The sequence below is a fragment of the Thalassophryne amazonica genome, chromosome 8 (assembly GCF_902500255.1).
Source record: "Thalassophryne amazonica chromosome 8, fThaAma1.1, whole genome shotgun sequence".
NCBI classification, from domain to species: domain Eukaryota; kingdom Metazoa; phylum Chordata; class Actinopteri; order Batrachoidiformes; family Batrachoididae; genus Thalassophryne; species Thalassophryne amazonica.
This window is the reverse complement of record NC_047110.1, coordinates 87,524,597-87,549,034: the sequence shown is the minus strand read 5'-3', so window position 1 is coordinate 87,549,034 and position 24,438 is coordinate 87,524,597. Positions and strand designations below refer to the sequence as shown.

The window sequence follows — 24,438 nt, the reverse complement described above, 5'->3', positions numbered from 1 at the left end:
GGACATATGCACACGTCACTCATGTTTCATGCTCATCCTTTACATGGATGAAAAATCTCCGCTCTGGTGGATTTCCACTTTTTTGAAAGATCAGTGCAAATCTGTTGAGGAAAAAATGAGAAGGTATATGTATTGTTGCAGGCTTAGTCTGTCACCTTGAGAGATTGGCCTTGTGGGTAATGTATGCATAAATCCCACTCTGTGTTATGGGACATGAAATTTTCTTAAGCTCCTCCTCTGTTATCAGTTTTTGTGGTTCAGTTTTTTTTTTATTATTATTATGAATGGGACCTGCGTGGCGTCTGCGACTGAAGCGCATGTCCATCCTGTAGCGGCCAGTTTCCGAGTGTCTATTTGACTCAAAAGTCATAGCCTGATACCAGCCTGATACTGTGAAATGTTTGTGTTGCCGAAAGTGAGAAATAAAGGCCAAGTTCGAATAAGAAGCTATAATGTGCACCCCTGTCTGTCTGTACTCCACACATTAGCGTTAAGCGGACCGATAAAGCCAATTGCTAGCTACAAGCCATGCCTGGGCAAGAATATTCAGCATAAAAATCAGATGTCCTAAAAGAACCTAAAAGCCAATACGTACTGAACAACATTTGTGTTTAATTACTGCGCGTGTAAGAAAACAACAGCACTTATTAAATTTCACGTCATGAGATTAGTCAAAAAATACATGATAAACATTCTGCATTCATCCGACACAAATAAAATTAAACTTGTAATGAAAAGAAGAGTCCGTATTTGTCTGCAACGTGAGATCCTCTGTCCCACATTGTTAAAGTGTCTGTTGCAGCTCTGCTGTTCAGAGTAAAGCTACTGTGTGTAGAGTTGTGAAAACAGCAGCAAATATAACTTCGCAAAAACGTCTTGCAAAAAGTTCCTTTTATTTAGCCTAATAGATTTCAATTGGTATTGAATTAAGTAAAAGCTGTAGAAAATCTGTCCCCTTAAAATGTGTTTATCCTCACTCATCACTCATTCATCTTCAACCGCTTATGCTGGATCAGGTTACGGGGGCAACCGCTCCAGCAGGCAACCCCAGACTTCCCTTTCCTGGGCCACATTGACCACCTCCGACTGGGGGATCCTGAGGCGTTCCCAGGCCTGTGTAGAGATATAATCTCTCCACCTAGTCCTGGGTCTTCCCCGGGGTCTCCTCCCAGATGGACGTGCCTGGAACACCTCCCTAGGTGGGCGCCCAGGAGGCATCCTTACCAGATGACCGAACCACCTCAGCTGTTTCCTTTCAGCGCGAAGGAGCAGCAGCTCTACTCCGAACTCCCCATGGATGACTGAACTTCTTACCCTATCTCAAAGAGAGACACCAGCCACCCTCCTAAGGAAGCCCATTTTGGCCGCTTGTACCCGTGATCTAGTTTTTTTGGTCATGACCCAACCCTCCTGACCATATATGTGAGTAGGAACAAAGATTGACCAGTAGATCGAGAGCTTCGCCTTTTGGCTCAGCTCCCTTTTTGTCACAACAGTACATTAGAGTGAGTGCAATACCGCCCCTGCTGTGCTGATTCTCACGCTCCATTGTCCCCTCACTCGTGAACAAGACCTCGAGGTACTTGAACTCCTTCACTTGGGGCAAGACCACATTCCCTACCTGGAGTAGTCAATCCATCGGTTTCCTGCTGAGAACCATGGCCTCAGATTTAGAGGTGCCAGTCCTCATCTCAGCCGCTTCACACTCGGCTGTGCACTGATCGAGTGAGTATTGGAGGTCACTGGCCAGGGAAGCCAACAGGACCACATCATCTGCAAAAAGCAGCGATTAGACCTTGAGCCCACCAATCTGGAAACCCTCCTCCCCCAACTGCGCCTCGATAGCCTGTCCATGAATATCACAAACAGGATTGGTGACAAGGTGGATGGCATTACCCTGACCTCTAGTAATACTGTGAGAAATCTTGGAGTCATTTTTGATCAGGATATGTCATTCAAAGTGCATATTAAACAAATATGTAGGACTGCTTTTTTGCATTTATGCAATATCTCTAAAATCAGAAAGGTCTTGTCTCAGAGTGATGCTGAAAAACTAATTCATGCATTTATTTCCTCTAGGCTGGACTATTGTAATTCATTATTATCAGGTTGTCCTAAAAGTTCCCTAAAAAGCCTTCAGTTAATTCAAAATGCTGCAGCTAGAGTACTGACGGGGACTAGAAGGAGAGAGCATATCTCACCCATATTGGCCTCTCTTCATTGGCTTCCTGTTAATTCTAGAATAGAATTTAAAATTCTTCTTCTTACTTATAAGGTTTTGAATAATCAGGTCCCATCTTATCTTGGGGACCTCGTAGTACCATATCACCCCAATAGAGCGCTTCGCTCTCAGACTGCAGGCTTACTTGTAGTTCCTAGGGTTTGTAAGAGTAGAATGGGAGGCAGAGCCTTCAGCTTTCAGGCTCCTCTCCTGTGGAACCAGCTCCCAATTCAGATCAGGGAGACAGACACCCTCTCTACTTTTAAGATTAGGCTTAAAACTTTCCTTTTTGCTAAAGCTTATAGTTAGGGCTGGATCAGGTGACCCTGAACCATCCCTTAGTTATGCTGCTATAGACGTAGACTGCTGGGGGGGTTCCCATGATGCACTGTTTCTTTCTCTTTTTGCTCTGTATGCACCACTCTGCATTTAATCATTAGTGATCGATCTCTGCTCCCCTCCACAGCATGTCTTTTTCCTGGTTCTCTCCCTCAGCCCCAACCAGTCCCAGCAGAAGACTGCCCCTCCCTGAGCCTGGTTCTGCTGGAGGTTTCTTCCTGTTAAAAGGGAGTTTTTCCTTCCCACTGTAGCCAAGTGCTTGCTCACAGGGGGTCGTTTTGACCGTTGGGGTTTTACATAATTATTGTATGGCCTTGCCTTACAATATAAAGCGCCTTGGGGCAACTGTTTGTTGTGATTTGGCGCTATTTAAAAAAAATTGATTGATTGATTTAAGGTGCAGCCCTGGCGGAGATCAACCCCCACCGAAAACGAGTCCGGCCGAGCACCTGAACACAGATATTGGATGGTCCTGAGAAGGGACCCCCTTACTTCATACTTCTGGAGCACCTCCCACAGTATCTCCCAGGGAAGCCGATCATAAGCCTTCTTCAAGTCCAGAACACACATGTAGACTTGATGGGCATGCTCTCAGACACCCCCAGGCTCCTTCTGAGAGTGTAGAGCCGGTCGGTTGTTCCATGACCAGGATGGAACCCACAATCATTTACGCTCTTGCTTGCCTCTACTGGTGGTTGGCTCTCACTGCGGTATTGTATCACTTCCTGTTCCGGAGCACAGCGGTGTTTTGCTGTATCTGTTAGCTGTTTAATCTGCGCAGTTAGATTTATCTAAATAACTAGATAATGATTTGTTTCACAGTGTAATCTTCACGTGCCTTAACTAAAGCACTCCCTCTGCTGAATCACCTCTAAATTATTTACACATTATTCACTTCGTGTGTTTTTAGGAATCCACTAGCTTAGCGCAGCTACTAGCTCTTAGCTGATTTAGCATGGCGGCTTCTCCTGTCTCTCCCGCACTTTTCTGCCCTGGGTGTGAAATGTTTAGTTATTCCTCGGCCTCCTTTAGCAGTAATGGTACTTGTAATAAGTGTAGCTTATTCGTAGCTTTGGAGGCCAGGCTGGGCGAATTGGAGACTCGGCTCCGCACCTTGGAAAATCCTACAGCTAGCCAGGCCCCTGTAGTTGGTGCGGACCAAGGTAGCTTAGCCGCCGTTAGTTCCCCTCCAGCAGATCCCGAGCAGCCGGGAAAGCAGGCCGACTGGGTGACTGTGAGGAGGAAGCGTAGTCCTAAACAGAAGCCCCGTGTACACCGCCAACCCGTTCACATTTCTAACCGTTTTTCCCCACTCGGCGACACAACCGCCGAGGATCAAACTCTGGTTATTGGCGACTCTGTTTTGAGAAATGTGAAGTTAGCGACACCAGCAAGCATAGTCAATTGTCTTCCGGGGGCCAGAGCAGGTGACATTGAAGAAATTTGAAACTGCTGGCTAAGGCTAAGCGTAAATTTGGTAAGATTGTAATTCACGTCGGCAGTAATGACACCCGGTTATGCCAATCGGAGGTCACTAAAATTAACATTGAATCGGTGTGTAACTTTGCAAAAACAATGTCGGACTCTGTAGTTTCTCTGGGCCCCTCCCCAATCGGACCGGGAGTGACATGTTTAGCCGCATGTTCTCCTTGAATTGCTGGCTGTCTGAGTGGTGTCCAAAAAATGAGGTGGGCTTCATAGATAATTGGCAAAGCTTCTGGGGAAAACCTGGTCTTGTTAGGAGAGACGGCATCTATCCCACTTTGGATGGAGCAGCTCTCATTTCTAGAAATCTGGCCAATTTTCTTAAATCCTCTAAACCGTGACTATCCAGGGTTGGGACCAGGAAGCAGAGTTGTAGTCTTACACACCTCTCTGCAGCTTCTCTCCCCCTGCCATCCCCTCATTACCCCATCCCTGTAGAGACGGTGCCTGCTCCCAGACCACCAATAACCAGTAAAAATCTATTTAAGCATAAAAATTCAAAAAGAAAAAATAATATAGCACCTTCAACTGCACCACAGACTAAAACAGTTAAATGTGGTCTATTAAACATAAGATCTCTCTCTTCTAAGTCCCTGTTAGTAAATGATATAATAATTGATCAACAGATTGATTTATTCTGCCTTACAGAAACCTGGTTACAGCAGGATGAATATGTTTAGTTTAGTTTAAATGAGTCAACACCCCCGAGTCACACTAACTGCCAGAACGCTCGTAGCACGGGCCGAGGCGGAGGATTAGCAGCAATCTTCCATTCCAGCTTATTAATTAATCAAAAACCCAGACAGAGCTTTAATTCATTTGAAAGCTTGACTCTTAGTCTTGTCCATCCAAATTGGAAGTCCCAAAAACCAGTTTTATTTGTTATTATCTATCGGCCACCTGGTCGTTACTGTGAGTTTCTCTGTGAATTTTCAGACCTTTTGTCTGACTTAGTGCTTGGCTCAGATAAGATAATTATAGTGGGCGATTTTAACATCCACACAGATGCTGAGAATGACAGCCTCAACACTGCATTTAATCTATTATTAGACTCAATTGGCTTTGCTCAAAATGTAAATGAGTCCACTCACCACTTTAATCATATCTTAGATCTTGTTCTGACTTATGGTATGGAAATTGAAGACTTAACAGTATTCCCTGAAAACTCCCTTCTGTGTGATCATTTCTTAATAACATTTACATTTACTCTGATGGACTACCCAGCAGTGGAGAACAAGTTTCATTACACTAGAAGTCTTTCAGAAAGCGCTGTAACTAGGTTTAAGGATAGTCAGTCAGAGCTGCGTGTCGTCAGAGTGAGCTGCAAAAAGTTTGTACCTGAGTTTTCAGAGGTGGTGTTTGTAGTTGCCATCTGCCACGCCGGTGTTTGCCAACCCGGACAGTGGGAATACCACCTCAACCGGCAACTTAGCCCCGCGACTGGACAGCAACAACGTCCGAGGCCCAACGTGGTGAATTCACTGAGGCCGCGCGCTGCGTCATTAGAGCCGCGCGTCACGAGTGCCGCTTCCCCGAGGCCTCGTGCAGCCACCGCGCATCCATCAGCGCGGAAACACCGAGGCCGCGCGGCACCAGCGAAGTGCAGATCCATCCCGGTGATAAACAACACAGGCTGTTAACATCGGCGATCGACAAGCTGCTCATAAGCCGACCATGGGGCCTAAGAAGGTTCTGACAGCGGAGGAAGGTGACGATATTAAAAAATCTCTGGACTTTTTATCAGAGGAGATTTCTGTTGTGAAGCAGCAACAGAAATCAATCATGGATCTGGTGGAGGAGGTGAAGGCATTACGGCTCCAGAATGCCGAGAAAGACCGGCATCTGGTGCAGCTGGAAAATAGAGTGGCTGAATTGGAGCAGTACACCAGAATCAACGACGTCATCATCACAGGTCTTCATATCAAACCACGGTCCTACGCACGGGCGGTAACAGATGAGAGCGGAGGGGAGCCCAGTGAACAGGAGGTCAGCTCTGTGGAAAAACAGGTTGCTGATTTCCTCCTATCTAAAGGTATAGAAATGGATTTAAATAACATTGAAGCGTGCCACCCTCTGCCCCGGAGAAATGACGGTGATAAACGAACCGTCATCATGAGATTCATCAACAGAAAACACAAAACAGCACTGTTAAAACAAGGAAGAAAACTGAAAGGGACAAACGTATTCATCAATGAACATCTCACCAAACGGAATGCCGACATCGCCAGGAAAGCACGCTTCTTGAAGAAACAGGGAAAAATCCAGCACACATGGACTTCAAACTGTAAAATATTCATCAAACTGAACGGATCACCAGAACAAGCAAAAGTCATGGCAATAAGGAACATCGAGGAGCTGGACAAATATGAACAATAGTGTTTCTTAAAGCGAGGATCTGGACAGATATGACCAATAAGGTATGAGGACACAAACACATCACAACACCATGACACAGACCAGAGGAACCTATTCATCTACTACCTATTCATCTACATCTGGAGACAAGAAGGATATAACTCAAAGGATTGCTGATCATGGAAAAGTAGAACTGAGAACATTTAAATACACAGACCACAATGTACTGGACTTGGAGCACGATATAGACCCAGACAATAATTTCTTCTCAAATATCAATGACAGTTGTTGCTATTATACAGATGAACAGTTTAATCGGATCATTAAAACGGATAACAAATTATCAATAATCCATTTCAACAGCAGAAGTCTATATGCAAACTTTAACAACATTAAAGAATATTTAAGTCAGTTTAAAAAAATATTTAACATAATTGCTATATCAGAAACATGGATCAATGAAGATAAAGGAATGGATTTTGAACTGGATGGATATGAATTTAATTGTGTAAACAGAAAGAATAAGAGTGGAGGAGGAGTGGCTGTGTATGTGGATAAGAACATGGATTATAAAATAGTAGACAATATGACAACTGTGATTGATAACTTATTAGAATGTATAACTATTGAAATATGTGAAGAAAAAAGCAAAAATGTATTGGTCAGCTGTATATATAGAGCACCAGGATCTAGTATTGAAACATTCACTGACTGTATGGGAAAAATGTTCTCAAAAACTAATCAAAAAACTGTGTTCATTTGTGGTGACTTAAATATTGATCTGCTCAATCCAAATAAGCATAAAATAACAGATGAATTTATCAGTATAATGTACAGTATGAGTTTATATCCAAAAATCACCAGGCCAAGCAGAATTACATCCCATAGTGCCACCTTAATTGATAATATATTCAGCAATGATATTGAGAATAACACTGTGAGTGGATTATTAATCAATGACATTAGTGATCATCTACCAGTTTTCATCGTTTATAATAGAAACCATCGGCGGAATCAGCCAGAGGAGAAAATAAAATACAGGCGAGTGCGGACAGAGGAAAACATGAACACACTAAAGAAGGATTTACAGGAGCAAAACTGGGAAAAGGTATACAGTGAAAGTGATGTTGATAGTGCATATGAAACTTTTTTACAAATATTTACGTCATTATATGATAAAAATTGTCCAATTAAACAAGACTACAGAAAACAAAAAATCCAAGCTCGACCATGGATGACGAAAGGGTTACGAAATGCATGTAATAAGAAAAATACACTGTATAGAGAATTCATAAAACTAAAGACTAAAGAGGCAGAAAATAGATATAAGAAATACAAAAATAGATTAACTAATATTATACGGGTATGTAGGAAGGAATATTATAGTAACATATTATATAATAACAAAAACAATATTAAAGGAATATGGGATATATTAAATAGCATTATCAAAAATGGTAATAAAAAACAGAGTTACCCTCAGTATTTCATTGATAATAATGTCAAGAAGGAAAATAAGGATGAGGTAGTCAACGGTTTTAATAATTTTTTTGTAAATATTGGACCAAGCTTGGCAGAAAAAATTCCCGATTCCCAACCTGAGGATTTGGATAATAATCTCATAGAAAGAAATCCCTGTTCAATGTTCCTCACAGCAGTGGATGGAAATGAAATTATAGACATTGTGAATAATTGTAAATATAAAACATCTACCGATTTAAATGAAATTGATATGGTGGTGGTAAAACAGGTCATTGAATGGATTGTAGAACCATTAACATACATCTGTAACTTATCATTTCAAACCGGTAAATTTCCCAATCAAATGAAAATAGCTAAGGTTGTGCCGCTGTATAAGACTGGGGATAGACACCACTTCACAAATTATAGACCTGTTTCTTTGCTTCCACAATTTTCCAAATTATTAGAAAAGTTATTCAATAATAGATTAGACAAATTCATAAATAAACATAAATTACTTACTGATAGTCAATATGGATTCAGAGCACATAGTTCAACATCACTTGCATTAATAGAATCAGTTGAGGAGATTACAAACGCCATAGACCACAAATTACATTCAGTTGGAATATTTATAGATCTTAAAAAGGCTTTTGATACAATTAATCATGACATATTAATCAATAAACTTGAACAGTATGGGATTAGGGGGTTGGTGTTGCACTGGGTGAGAAGCTACTTAAGTAACAGAAAACAGTTTGTGAAGTTGGGGGAATATACATCATCATGCTTGGACAATGCTTGTGGCGTCCCACAGGGGTCAGTATTGGGTCCAAAACTGTTTCTAATTTATATAAATGATATTGTCAATGTTTCCAAAATATTAAAATTAGTATTATTTGCAGATGACACAAGCATTTTTTGTTCAGGGGGGGATTTGCAGGAGTTACTGAGGAGGATCAGTATAGAAATGGGAAAATTGAAAATATGGTTTGACAGAAATAAATTATCATTAAACTTAAGTAAAACAAAATACATGTTATTTGGCTATTGTAATACAGATATACAGGTTCAGTTACAAGTCGAGGGGGTAGATATTGAAAGGGTACATGAAAATAAGTTTCTGGGGGTGATAATAGATGATAAGATAAACTGGAAGACTCATATAAAACATATACAAAGTAAACTGTCAAGAAGCATTTCAGTTCTAAACAAAGCGAAACATATTCTGGACCACAACTCACTCCGCATTCTTTACTGCTCACTGGTTTTACCATATTTACAGTACTGTGCAGAGGTATGGGGTAATACTTATAAAGGTACAACACAATCACTATCAGTAATGCAGAAAAGAGCTATAAGAATTATTCATAATACTGGCTATAGAGATCATACAAATCCATTATTTTTACAATCCAAATTCTTAAAATTCACAGACTTGGTTCATTTTCAAACAGTACAAATTGTGTATAAAGCAATAAACAATTTACTTCCAGCAAATATTAAAAATATGTTTTTTAACAGATCAGGGGATTACAGTCTGAGGGGGAAATTTAATTTAAAGCATCAGTGGGCACGAACAACATTAAAAGGTTTCTGTATTTCTGTCTGTGGGGTGAGGATGTGGAACAGATTGGGAGTGGGGCTCAAGCAATGTCCAAGCATGAACCAGTTCAAACAGCGGTACAAAAATATGGTTTTTTCTGGGTATAGGGAGGAGGAAGGGTAATGAGGGTTAGGGTGTTTTTGTTGTTTGCTTCGGCTTGTAAATATATAGTATTTTGTATGTAAGTAGGTATGTGTAGGTGTATATTTATGTTTGTGTATATATATGTGTATATATGTATATGTGTATATATGTGTATGTTGATGTGTATATGTATGTGTGTGTATATATATGTATATATATATATATTGATATCGGTTTAGGTGTGTAGGAAGGTGTGTAGGAATTTATGTGTATATGTGGCAAAGGGTATTACTGGTTGTGGGGAAGAAGGGGTAGGGATAAATAAGCTGATGCTTCACCCTACCCCTTTTCGGACATGTTGGGTACACAGTAGGAACTTTTTTGTTGTTGTCTTTACTGATCTAGCTTGTAATTGTTGTTGTATCAAATGTTCGAAATAAACAGTTTTCATTCATTCATTCATTCATTCATTCCCTTAGGCAGTATTATTAGACGGCATTGCTTAAATTTTCATTGTTACGCAGATGATACTCAGCTTTATCTATCCATGAAGCCAGAGGACACACACCAATTAGCTAAACTGCAGGATTGTCTTACAGACATAAAGACATGGATGACCTCTAATTTCCTGCTTTTAAACTCAGATAAAACTGAAGTTATTGTACTTGGCCCCACAAATCTTAGAAACATGGTGTCTAACCAGATCCTTACTCTGGATGGCATTATCCTGACCTCTAGTAATACTGTGAGAAATCTTGGAGTCATTTTTGATCAGGATATGTCATTCAATGCGCATATTAAACAAATATGTAGGACTGCTTTTTTGCATTTGCGCAATATCTCTAAAATTAGAAAGGTCTTGTCTCAGAGTGATGCTGAAAAACTAATTCATGCATTTATTTCCTCTAGGCTGGACTATTGTAATTCATTATTATCAGGTTGTCCTAAAAGTTCCCTGAAAAGCCTTCAGTTAATTCAAAATGCTGCAGCTAGAGTACTGACAGGGACTAGAAGGAGAGAGCATATCTCACCCATATTGGCCTCTCTTCATTGGCTTCCTGTTAATTCTAGAATAGAATTTAAAATTCTTCTTCTTACTTATAAGGTTTTGAATAATCAGGTCCCATCTTATCTTAGGGACCTCATAGTACCATATCACCCCAATAGAGCGCTTCGCTCTCAGACTGCAGGCTTACCTGTAGTTCCTAGGGTTTGTAAGAGTAGAATGGGAGGCAGAGCCTTCAGCTTTCAGGCTCCTCTCCTGTGGAACCAGCTCCCAATTCAGATCAGGGAGACAGACACCCTCTCTACTTTTAGAATTAGGCTTAAAACTTTCCTTTTTGCTAAAGCTTATAGTTAGGGCTGGATCAGGTGACCCTGAACCATCCCTTAGTTATGCTGCTATAAACTTAGACTGCTGGGGGGTTCCCATGATGCATTGAGTGTTTCCTTCTCTTTTTGCTCTGTATGCACCACTCTGCATTTAATCATTAGTGATTGATCTCTGCTCCCCTCCACAGCATGTCTTTTTCCTGGTTCTCTCCCCTCAGCCCCAACCAGTCCCAGCAGAAGACTGCCCCTCCCTGAGCCTGGTTCTGCTGGAGGTTTCTTCCTGTTAAAAGGGAGTTTTTCCTTCCCACTGTTGCCAAGTGCTTGCTCACAGGGGGTCGTTTTGACCGTTGGGGTTTTTCCGTAATTATTGTATGGCCTTGCCTTACAATATAAAGCGCCTTGGGGCAACTGTTTGTTGTGATTTGGCGCTATATAAATAAAATTGATTTGATTTGATTGTTCCTCTTCAATCAATGGTTTGACAATCGCCCAAACCCTCCTTTCCAGCACCTTGGAGTAGACTTTACCAGGGAGACTGAGTAGTGTGATGCCCTTGTAATTGGCACACACTCTCTGGTCCCCTTTTTAAAATATGGGGACCACCACCCCAGTTTGCGTTTATCCTGAAGTATTTAAATAATGTGTAGGTTAAGGTCTTTCTTTAATGTGATGGCTACATTAGAAAAGAGCAGCAGTGGTTAGCGAGGTTAATATAATCTTCAGCACAATTTGTTGTTTTCTTAGCTGTCTCCGCCTTGTTTTACCTTAAATCCTAGGACACGATCACAAAAGGGTTTTTATAAAAAAAAAAAAAAAAAAAAAAAAAGGTAGATGCTGAATAGCGTATGATTTGGCCATGAAACAAAAAAATCAGATTTTGTTTTTTTTTAATTTTGCTTTAATCTCTGCTGTTTATGACTGATACATTAGCTGTTAGCTCCCCAAAACCAGCTCATGCTACAAAAAAGAAAGATTGATGCAGAATTTCTATTTTTTAACAAAATTGGACCACTAGGTATTTATTTACTGAAGTCAGACGTAAAGCCGTGTATTTAGTTTGGGGAGAACAGATGTTTAAGGAATACAGTTTGAATCACCATTATGAGAGTAAACATGCAGATAAATACAAAAACTTGACCGATGAAGAGCTTGCAAAGACATGTGAAGCTGGCTGCATCCCTGCATTTGGTTGCCAGCGACAAATCAGACATTTCAGCCAAGACCATCATGGTGATATCCTACAAAATAGCAAATAACAGTAAGTCATTCTCTGAGGACGAGTTATCTAAATAGTGTTTGGTAGACTCTGCTGCACTAATATGCCCTGAGAAAAAAGAAGCATTCAAGAACGTGCCCCTCTCCCATCAAACCCGAATGAGAAAGATCGAGCTCATCATGGGAAATTAGAGCTTCAGCTGCAAAACAGAGCAGACAATTTTAAACTTTTCTCCTTGGCTCTGGACAAGAGCTGTGATGTCTGTGACATAGCCCAGTGTAAATGCGTGCTTTGATAAGCTGGGACTCAAATGGGACAAACTGGAATGTGTTTACAATTGATTGTTCTCTAAATCGGACAAGCAGAAATGTTGACCTTTTGAAGCGAATGTAAGATAAAAACAACTGAAATGAACCCAGAACTGAAATGGGTGTTTTCATTGTATTTTACCTCAGAATGTGTTATGACATCAATGCACTTGTTAAGGCCCAACAGAGACTAGATATCTCTCACTGAAGAAGAAAAAAATAACTGAAAAATGGCAAATGTGGTGGTTCGAGTAAAACCAGAATGGGAATAGCATTTCATGTGAAGTTGATCGAATGCTGGTCTGTGGAAAAAAAATGGTTTGTTCACTATTGTTTTGGGGAATTTTGGTGGAATAAATTATGTAATGTTGGTATATAATGAAAGCCTACTTCACTTTCTCATTGCTTAATCAATACATATTTACTGCCTATTATAGAGATAAAATTAATATGGAACAGTTCATTATATTGGTCCAGTCTGTAACAACATTTTCTGCTACTCATGTGGCCCCTTGGAAAACTAATTGCCCACCACTGGCTTAGGCCATTCCAACTGTTACAAGGTTTTTGCAAAGTTTTACCAAGCTGAAGAAAGAGGAAACAGAAAAACCAGAATAGCATCAAAAACAAAGTGTATTATTAAGATAAGCACGCAATCATTGGCACCACAGGCAGGGTGTCGTGAGATATGTCCAGCAATCTAGGGTGTAGGGCCAGCATCTATCCATCCCCTCGAGAGTTTCACTTTAGTAAAAGCTGTCTTCATGGAAGACTGCATTCCAAAAGCAGAGTGCAGTGGCTCACAGAGGTCACCCTCAGCAAGGTGGTCCACAGACCGCTGTGTCAGCTTCAGCCAGGGCATCTCGTGGTCGGTCCAGTGCCCTGGGTTGCATAGCCATCAGCCTAACAAGGTATCTTCCGTGCCGCAGACAGAGAGAAAAAGTTCTGAATCAGTTGGCCAGAAATAACTGCACCTAAGAGTCTGCCAAAAGTAAATGGGCAGGGAATTAGAGATAATCATAAGGTGATTGTCAACAGCTAGCCCTAAGGTTCACTAACAGACCTATAATTTAGATGAAGTGAGGCCAAGACCTGCTCCGCTGCTAATAACAGGGATTAAAGGGATAGAAAGCATAGTTCCATTTTATGCCTGCTAGCTATACAAGAGGGAGAATAGATGCGTCTTCACTCTGAACTTGAATGTCTCTACTGAATCTGATGGTTTTATCTCTGCAGGGAGATCATTCCATAAAACAGGTGCACGATAAGAGAAGGCACTGTGGCTTGCTGACTTTTTATTCACCTTAGGGACACAAAGTAGCCCGGCGCCCTGAGAACACAATGCCCGGGCCGATATGTAGGTTGTAATTATGTCAGCTAAGTAGGGAGGTGCTAGTCCGTAAATAAATTTATAGGTTATATTTTATTTTTTATTCTTTGTGTCTTTATTTTATTCTAACTGTGAAGCACTTTGTGATTGTTTCTTGAAAGGTGCTATATAAATAAACATTACTTACATACTAATAATTTCCAGTACAGTAGGCCCAAGAGTAGGCCACAGGCCCTTAAACAGTCTTGTTGGTATTGGGTCGAACAGACAGGTTGTGCTTTCAGCAGAAGTTAAAAGTTTCATCAGCACACCCAGTGAAATAATATCAAATTCAGTAACTCTAGGTGATGCGTCAGTGATGGCACCCACATCCATAACAGTGTGTAGTGGCCGGACAAAGGCATGCTGGGATATTTACCCTCATGTGATCTGTTTTCTTTTCGAAGTAATCTAAGCAATCTTGGACTGTAAGTGGAGAACGATTTACACGTGGTTGTTGTGGAATAAGTGTTGCCACCATGCCGAAGAGGAACTTTGAATTTTGTTTTCATAAGTCAAATTAGAGTAGTAGGCTTGTTTTTGTAGCCAATAGAGTGTGCTTTTAATTAAATATGTGCAGTAAATGCTTTTTTTTTCTTTCTTTGTGGATTATGAGAGAATTTCATCGCGTGCATCTAGGATCTCCTGGTGTCTGTGGTTAATGAGACGTTAATGAGGCGCAAACACGAGACCTGGTAGGGGGGAGACAGAAGCTCTGAGGGACTTTTCTTCAGTCACGACAAGGAATGAATGTATTTTCAGACGTTGTTTTCCAAAATCAGGAAGCTTTACGTGGATAATTTTCTTCAGGACATGATGATGAATCCACTAAAACAAACAGATAAAACTTTATATTTACTTTGTGTGTGAATTTACACCACATGAGGACCGCAGCTTTCAGCCAATCAATGCACAGTATCAATTGACGTATTTCGGCATGTGAGAAAGTCTGTAAAATTCCATAAATTAACTGCATCATTGTTGAACACTGCCACAGTGTTCTAAGCATGTGAATAAAGTAGCGACTTATAGTCCAAAAATTATGGTACTTCCAATCTTGAGCTATGCATTTCTATGTATAGCGTATAGAGGCCCATGTAAGTAATCATTGAACCAAGGTGAGTAAGTTTTGGGGGGCATGGTTTTAATGTAGGTAGAGTGATCATGTCCAGTGTGCTCGCGAGCGCTGAGGTTATCCTGTCCACAAGCCTATCTACTGAATTGCCACGTTCTGAAAGTAATGCTAAGATGTCCGGCGGTCTGGCTCCAAGTTCACTTGTAGTGGAGGAGTTGATGTGTCACCGTGATGATAAATAAATGTCTTGTTTCAGTGGCCAAGGCAGAGAGACTGTAAACTTAAGTGAATGATCTGAAACCACTGATGCAAGAAACACTGTCAATATTTGAGACATACAGCAGACTCTGTATGTTTTTATTTCCCCAGTATGAAATACAGGGGATATAGGGATCAGCATGTCAGTATGTCCGTCCGCCCATTTTTGCTTGATAGTGCAATATCTCAAAAACCAGTTGACCAATTTCATTCATATTTAGCATAAGGGTGTACTTGGGTGATCCCCCGATACCAGTTGGTTATGGTGACCTTTTGGCCAATTTGAAGGTCACAGTGAAATATTCAAGATATTGTCATTGCCACCCTTGTTAGCGTGACCCTTGTTAGCGTGACATCTCAACAACCAGTTGACCAATTTCATTCATATCTAGTATAAGTGTGTACTTTGGTGATCCCAGACACTTTGTATTACAGATTTGTGGTGACCGGGGGTGGGGGAGATATGTCATCTCCTTCTGATTTTTGTATTCGGTACTTTAATATTTCCCATAATCCTCCTGGTGGCCCCCTGCGCTTCGCAGAATGCACCACGGCGCCAGCAGAGTTCATCTCAGAGCGCATGTAAACAGTGACTAGTGAGGATGTGGATGGTGTTGATCAAGCGAGTTCATGGGCGATTATGATGATGACATGTTCTAGAGGAGTTGTAGCACCTGTGATGGACCTCTGCTGTGCCCTAATGTTGGTGAGACGATGCGAGATTCACAACTGCAAAACAGTGAATGTACAAGCAGGATGTATGCACATCTTGAACCTACCTGTGTGAGGCACATCTGAATATAGTATCATATAAAATGCGGAAAATCACTTGTCTTTACACTTTTTTTTTTTTTTTGGTAGCACAGTCACTTTATGTCAGGTGTAAGATGGGGCCCACTGTGTTTGTTCTTGCGGTGTATAGACCATCACTGCCATGTTGTAAAAATTGTGTTTTGGTATGAAAGGTATATGACAGTAATGTTTATCTGTGACAAATTATATTAAGTGCAAAAGTGACTTCAGGCAATCACTTAGTTTAGTCTCGAGCTGAAACACATTCTTTTATTAAATTTTATGATGTTTTACATTTTTATTTAAATAACTGTTTAGTATATCAGCAGCACAGTGGCTTAGTCGTTAGCACTGTTGCCTCACAGCAAGAAGGTCATTGATTCACTTACCACCTGTGGACTTTCTGTGTGGAGTTTGCATGTTCTCCCTTTGTTTGCGTGAGTTCCCTCCAGGTGCTTCGGCTTCCTCTCGCAAACAAAGATATGCAGGTTAGGTGACTTCACGACTTTAAATTGACTGTAGGTGTGCGTGTGAATGTGTTTGTCAGTCTACATGTGGCCCTGCGATAGACTGTCCAGGGTGTACCCTGCCTCATGCCCTGTGACTACTGGGATAGGCTCTAGCTCCCCCCCGTGACCTTTAATTGGAGTAAGTGGGTATCGAAAATGGATGGATGGATGATTAATATATTGAATGTCAGAAATGAATTTCACCATCACAACAAAGAGTCCAAGTAATGTCCACAAGTGTCTTCACATGTCGAACCAACAGACCAAATGCAAGAACTGTGTTCTAACTATGTTCTAAATTGGCAAAAAAAACAAAAAAAAAACAAACAAAAAAACAACGCTTCACATTTGAGAAGATGGCATTTGAGAATCTTGGTTGATAATGTCTTTAAGGTTTAAGCCATTATTAACATAACTGTCAAACACTTCAGTTATTTGCTGCAATTGCAGAGCTACATAATTTCTAGCTGATGTGCGTCACACAAACATTAGCACAAAACTGACACATGGAAAAAGAGTTTTTAAACATGCAACACCATGTTTACCAAGTCTTTTTCTATGTGTCAGTTTTGTCGCTTTTCTTTCCTCTTAGTTTTTTTTTTTGTCCTCTACTAAACGTGATCTGATTAGATTTCCTCCCTCCTCTGCATGCATGCCCGGAGCATTCAGTGCTGCAGGCATTGGCTGGTTGGAGTGTTGTCCTTTCTTTTGGCGCTGCTTCATGTGTAATCCTTTATTCAGTCTGCTGCAGCAGGACAGGCACACACATCCACATTATTACACTGGCATCATTCAGCAGACACACATTAGACATTGCATTGGCATGGCTTCCATAATATGCTCAAATGGCAGGCCCACACACAGCATGCAGTGAAGCCACGCCCATGCCGGTGCAGCTCAAACACAGTCTGCAGACTGTTTCTGCAGACAAATCCCACCCTACAGTTGTTAGGACCAGCTGTGATTGGTTCAGCCAATCAGGCTGCATGTCTGATTGCAGCATCTTGATTTACCCCAGGCCTACTAGTGTAAGTGGTATTAATTTTGTCTGTCTGTCTAATTCAGTTTGGCAACCTATTGTATTTACTGTTGTGCAATAGTGAAGCTTCAGGGTCTTTTCCATGCAGCCAGCACCCCACCCAGTGTTGAGCACTGTACTACACGTGCACTGCAGCAATAAAATGCTATTTTTAGATCGGTCCAACCAGGACAATTAACTCCTCTTTTTGTGGGGCATATAAATTCATCTTTCTACAGCCCCAATCAAAAACAGTTGGGATTGTATGGTAAATGCAGATTTAATAAACAAACAAACAAATGAATAAAAATGCAGTGATTATAATATTAACTTTTATTTCATTGCAGTCAGTATGAACCAAGATATTCTATATTTTGTGTTATTTAAACTTTTCAAGTGTTATTTTTCTCATCTTACAAACACATCTTAAGATGTACAACAGTGTGCAGTTATTGTCCCATTTTTTGTTTTAAAATTCTCCACACATTCTCTATTGGAGACAAGTCTGCACTACAGCCAGGCCATTCCAGTATCTGCACCATCTTCCTCTGCAGCCACGTCTTTGTAATGTATACTCTGGAAAGCAATATTGCTTTTAACAGAAGCCCCATTACACTAGAAAACACTTTCCAAAATAACATTAACTGCTGCAGTTTATCTCCTGTAGGTTTTTTTAACATGCTGCACTGACATCATGAAACACTTGGTGAAAATGTTCTATGAATGGGTTTTACGTAACACACTGTTCTGGGATGTTGCATTTGAAGAACAATTTTAGGCAATATTTCTCTGTAGGCAGAGAGTCAGAGAGTTGAGAGTCTTTGTGTGCCAAGAATAAAATGAATATGATGGTATAGATTTGAGCAGAGCACAGTGTAGCAGACCCAAGTGCTAATGGCTATTTTCCGTTAACCTCCATGTCAGTTCTGTTTTGCTGTGATCAGCCTGCCAAACTTTGGATTGAGCATAATGATTTGTCTGGAAACGCTTGTGCCCGTCAGCACTACGTGATATTAAACTTTGCCATCATCAGTAGTCACAGTGCACAGAGGGTGGAGAAAAAAGCACAGGCACAGCTCTAAAACAATCCATCAAGTGCTATATCTTGGTGTTTCCAGGGATCAAAGTAAAACATAATTTCCTTATCTGAAGGTGGGTGGTCTGTCAAGACAGTAGCTCTGTGTGAATTTGAGTTGAGATGTGTTCATATTCACTGTCAGTGCAATAAAGTGTTCATGTGAGACGTGTCCCTTTACTGTCATCTTTAATGTAAGGAAAAAGCAAACACATCGATATGTTTGAAGAACGACTGGTGCTACAGGATGAGACCAATTCAAGTCAGGAAGAACAGGCTCCTGTTAAAAAAACAACATTGCACTTAAATAAACAAAGGGGCTTTAAACAAATTCAACATACTGGCACATTTGTGTTGTCTCACGTCTCTCATTTGGCGTAAAACCAAATGTTTCCACACCCGAGCTGTAGCCTGTGGGTTTGAAGTCCAGAGTTATACTCAATTCAAAATCTTCTGGTTGGAATGATGCAGGACTTTCCCCAAAGAATGGAACAATTATCATGCTCCATCATACCATAATCTTAGTGCCGTTATGATGATTTTCAAAGCTAGTATGTTTCTTCCCAGTTGTCCCCTGGCGATTTTGCATAACTTCATCAAAATTTGCAGGTTTGAAGGCTCACAGCTTCACTTTTCCCCAGCACTACTGTTTGGTGAAATCTCATGGCTTATTTTCACCTCATGATAACTTCACATTGTGAGATTTGCATTGTATTTGTTGGTTTTCCTCTGGCACAAAAAAACAAACAAACAACATAACCACATGCCGCAGTGTTCAGTTTGTTGTGTACCCCAATTAGAATCCCAACTGAGGCCAAGTTGTTGCTGTGTGTCTCTCCTCTCTCTTTACTCCATGTTTCCTGTCTCTCTCTGCTGTCCGAGTCATAAAGGCTGAAGTGCCTGAAAAATTTGTCTAAAAACATATCTCAGCATTGTTATGTCAGAGCAAGCATGTATGTAAACACAGGTCATATCAAATCAAGGTCATATCCACATTGTACGATATGTCCATATAGTAATTGTTGCTACAGGCCTAGGAGTAAATTCAGTGTTTTGTTGGACAAAAAGATACTTGACTATCCATATCTCTTTCTTCCTCTACATTTTCCTTCTTTCCTTCCCCTTCCAGTGGATGAGCAGATTGTCAGGATGAAGGAGGAGAATTTGTTCAATCGGAGGTTTTCTCTGTGCCCCACTGCCACCTCCCCACCCAAAATTGACCCCTGTACCCTTACTCGGAACCTGTCTTATGGAGGAGAGGAGGACCTCTACAGCATCAGTCCAGGTAAAAGACGAAGATATTTATGTGGTAATTCGCTGTAGTGTCCTCATGTCTGTGTGCACTAATTATTTTTAACATTTGAAAATCCCAGCCGCTGCTTAATTGGCTGCATTTTGGGCTGTTAGGCTTCAAGTGTCTATCAGCTGTTTTGTTGCAGTTCATCTGTATGTGACTGTGTACTGTGGGTTCCCGCCAGGCAGTGATACAGACCGGAATGGTCTCTCCATGCTGAGTAATGAGCTTAGTCCTGCCCAGTCACCAGGCAGTAAGGTAAGAACACAGTTCTTGGTCGGGCAGCTCCTTAACAATTTCTGTTTTTATTAATTTAGTTTTCATTTTTCCAATTGAAAACATTGTCATCTCGAGGCAGTTATATTTTTTATTTGTAGATTTTTTTTTATTATATTTATTTATTTATTACGTCCACCAAGGACGTAATAAAATCATCGGTGTGTATTTATTAATTTATTTATTTGCCTTTCTGTTAGCAGAATTATGCCAAAACTATTGCACGGATTTTGACGAAATTTTCACCACAGATAAATATTAGGCCAAGGAAGACTCCATTAAATTTTGGAGGTGATCCAGATCCGTATTCTGGATCAAGATTTCACTTTATATAGATTTTGAAGGATTACATAGCAAAAAAAATTAACTACTTCACGGATTCTCACCGAATCTGCACCACAGATAGATAATAGGGCAAGGAAGACTCCACTGAATTTTGGAGGTGATCCAGATCAGCAGATGTCAGAAATCTCAGATTGCTCTTGTTTGAGTTACACCGACATTTACTGAAGCTTTATTTGAAAGGATGACAGTGGAATATCACTGGATTCTCAGAAATACATTCCAGAAGAGTAAAGAATTTTATTTTTTTTAATTGTCAGAAGAAGTTAAGTCATCTCAGGGGTTTGTACTTATCTAAGTACTAGCTTGTTTGACACATTCACTGCATTGAAACTGAATTCACAGAACCTCCCCAAACATTTCTGATACAACATTATCAAACACGTTTAAGCTTTAAAAGTGATACAGAGTGAAGTCATATATCAGTCATGTCGGGCGTGGTGGGAACTGTGTCATCACGAACCACACATCTTTTTGTTGATAACTCAGAAGTCTGTTGTGTGCTTCTCTTGTTCTGTGGTACTGCTGCAAACAGTCTGTGTCCTCTCTTTTAGTAATAATCAATAGTACCGGCCATTGCATGTTTCCTTTGAAAATCAGATAATCTCTTCTCCCCTTTTTACTTCTCTGTGCCTAGTTTGTTTACTGTAGGTGTGGAACCATTCAAATTCATAACTGCCTATCTGGCGCTTTGTCCTTTTTGCCCTCCATATGTGTCAATAGGACACTGAGCAAAGTCTTATGTTTGCATGCTATTATTTAGATTGGGTTAAAGGGACACTCCTTCATAATTATTCAGCACAAAGCACACCCTCTGATCCTACTTGTCAACCCCACTTGTTTCATGAAATGATTCATTATTAGTTACCTCACTCATTGTTAGGGCCCTGTCCCACTGGCGTTTAGGAGGATTTGCGTATGGCTTGCGCACAAAATTGGCCCATATTCACCAAACATCTGCGATATCCATTTAACATGCCTGTATGAGTCGGCCGTCATCCGAACACGCCCGTGATCATCCGCAGAGGCACGCATGTCCGCAGCCAGGATTTTTGAGCTGTTCAAAAATCTGAATGCGGATGACATCCGCCTTACATACTCCATATATACTCAATTCATACACAATACATACTCACTCTATGCGCTGTATATCTGCCGTTAACCGCTGATATCCGCAACTGACGGGGATTTGCGGCTTGGCAGCGGACCGGGACAGTGTGTAAAACAGATATATATCGTGCCCATCATGTCCACATCACAAACTAAAATATGTTGTAGCGAATGCATACAAACTGGCCACGAATAAAGCGTTTTTATTACATCTGCTTTGCGGACAGTCTGTGAATGCATAACAAACACGTCACGTAAACCCAAAGTGTGGCAGAAAGCGACATACCTGCCAGTCAGTGCTGGTCCGGCTGTGTAAATCCACAAAGACGTAGCTGCTGCAATCCAGGACTTTTATTTAACACCAACAAAGAGTTGCTGTTTATAGCCACAACTCACGCTGAAGCCTGTTTTCTGTGACACTCAAAAAAAAAAAAGAAAAAGAAAAAACACCGGCTCACACCCCAAGCGGCTTCTTCCCCCCTCCCGCTCCCCAAACTCATGAACCCTCGCATGACAAAATGAACACTGACTCTGTGATCAACTTGTCCGAGTCCAGCAAATGCTCCAGAGGCTGTATTGTTGGTATGAATAGTGATGCCGAAAGGAGCGAGTGCGCTTCTTTTATGACCGCAACACAGATGCCGTGCATGCGCAACACAAGCTGGGTGCATTCATAATACACCCGTAATACTGCCATGATAATCTCAATGTGTCGGATCAGTTTCCTCACTACATGCGTTATATAACCGTTATTGTTCATCATATATTCGCTATATATTATTAATATATCCGTAATTCATACTGGGACATTTGTCATTTTTGGCCATTTTTGTTGCGGACGACAACGAACACCCGTAATTTGTATACTCAGTTCATGCGCAATTAATCCTCTCCCCGGTGGGACAGGGCCTTTACCTCCATCAGCAGACAGAGGAGATGCTGAAGGTTATTTGGTTACATCTGTATTGTCTCTTTGTCTGTCTGTTGGACTATTAAAAAAAACAAATAATGGAAGCATTTTCCCTAAATTTTATGGAGAATGCTCTTTGGATTTGAAAGATTGTTTGAAATTTTGGTGATCTTAATTATTTTTTTTTTTTTCTTTTTAAGGATTTGTTCAGGTTCGTTAACACAATGTTGTAGGTTTTTGCTGCACTCTCACCTTGCAACATCACAAGTCTTATAATTTCTTTTTTCTTTAAATTTGTTTTTGAAAAAAACAGTATAAAATACCGAAAGAATAAAAAATGCAAAGAAGAGGGAAAAAAGAGCTTGAATTGGTGTGTGTCTGAATAGCGAATTTTGCCAAGAGTATGAAATCAGATTTATGTCAATATAATCAATCAAAATATCTTAAATCTCAAACAAAAATTTGAATTTGAGCAAGATTACAACTCACTCAAGGGAACAAAAATAGTCATATGAAAAGTAATCCTTGGGTCACTCAAGAACTCATGAACCAGTGACGACCAGGGACTGTATATGTATATACTGGACAAACCGTCAGTGATGTTACCCATAGGTTTTCTGAAGAGCAATTTTGAAGCGAAAATAGTGTAGCTCTGGATGTCTCCATGTTGGTAGTGCATACTCTACCTAAGTCACAACCAACCCATAAATGGGTAAAGAGGTACAGTATAGTCAAGACTGCGCGTAACCTGGGCGGGATGAATGAAGCCCAAACATGCCACTATCTCAGAGTTACAGAGCAAGCCAAACCTAACAAGCAAAGCTTGGTAAGGGCGTTTTATTAACACATATATTTACAAACTGGGTGTTGGTTTTCATGATGGGTGGCTTAGGTGCAGATATTAAAAAATATGGCCGGCTGATTGCCTCAGTAACAATGGAGCTAACATCACCAAACTACCATTACCTGCTAACAATGCTAACATCCAAATTTAATAACAGAAATAATGGAGCACAGACTTTTTAGATGGTCTGTTAGTTCAATTAACTGCACAGTAAGCCATATATTCTCAGATATTTCTAGTAGAATGCTCAGAAGGACAGGTACAGTCAGACCACAATAGAGTGTTTTCGCTGATGGCAGAATTTTGGCGTGCCAGCCATTGTAACCATGTTGGCAGCATCGACGAGTAAACAATCAGCATTGAAGCAGGATTGTGCTATGAGATGAAGATGAAGTTAAGTGGTGTTGAAGATTGTGTAAAATCCATCATCTGCCTGGTCAAACAACGAAAGTTCAGTACTTGGTATTATGTTTGTTCATGGACATGGTGAATTATTTATTACTTTCACCTGGACTTCTTAGAAGACTTGAAAAACTACAAAAGTTTGGATGTCTATAACCGGTTTGTTTGTGGCTGGGTCAAAGAAAAAGTGTTAAGGATTGGTGAGGACGAATGGAAAAGTAGCATTTCATCACATCCACGTTGCAAGGATTATCTTTGTTGTTCTCCCATGTTAATGTATCCTACGGCTCAGTCACACATGTAGGTAAAATCCATGTTAAATAATTTTCAAACTAAAGTTAACTTGCTTTAATATCTGTCACTGTTAAATCTCAAATGTGGGAGTTTGTGCTTTTACTGACATTCAGGCTCTGCTCGCCTTAATGATCCTTAAAATAGCCTGGAGCTCAAACAGGTTTAAAACAGTTTAAAAATGTTTTATTCATGGTTTAATGGTCTTGGATGCAATAATATAATTATTAAAGAGGTCATATTGTAGATTATTATATGGTACGTGATTTTGCCAACTTCTGATTGGCCCATTCGTCACTTTCTGAGCTGTACCACATGCCGAGTTGACCGCTGGTGGAGCCGAGTACACCTCGCGTGCAGCGAGCAACACCTTCTATCGATAACGACCAATCAGATAACGCGCTACAACGCCTACTTTGGCCCGCATCGAGTTGTGTCGTGCGTCGTCATGACAACGCTGTGTACA

At 40.6% G+C, this 24,438-nt stretch overlaps 1 protein-coding gene across 3 annotated transcripts in view; it reads left to right on the top strand.

Moving 5' to 3' along the window:
• The window catches only part of osbpl5 (oxysterol binding protein-like 5), a 149,236-nt gene that overhangs the window by 86,662 nt on the left and 38,136 nt on the right, over positions 1-24,438 (top strand). For 2 of the 3 annotated variants that reach the window (XM_034176894.1, XM_034176893.1), the window contains 2 exons: positions 19,633-19,788; positions 19,982-20,055. In XM_034176894.1, the coding sequence (XP_034032785.1) occupies positions 19,653-19,788; positions 19,982-20,055 (210 nt within the window). In that variant the 5' untranslated portion in view covers positions 19,633-19,652. Of the gene's footprint in view, positions 1-19,632; positions 19,789-19,981; positions 20,056-24,438 lie in introns of those variants that run through there. The other variant, XM_034176895.1, reaches the window with a different exon arrangement.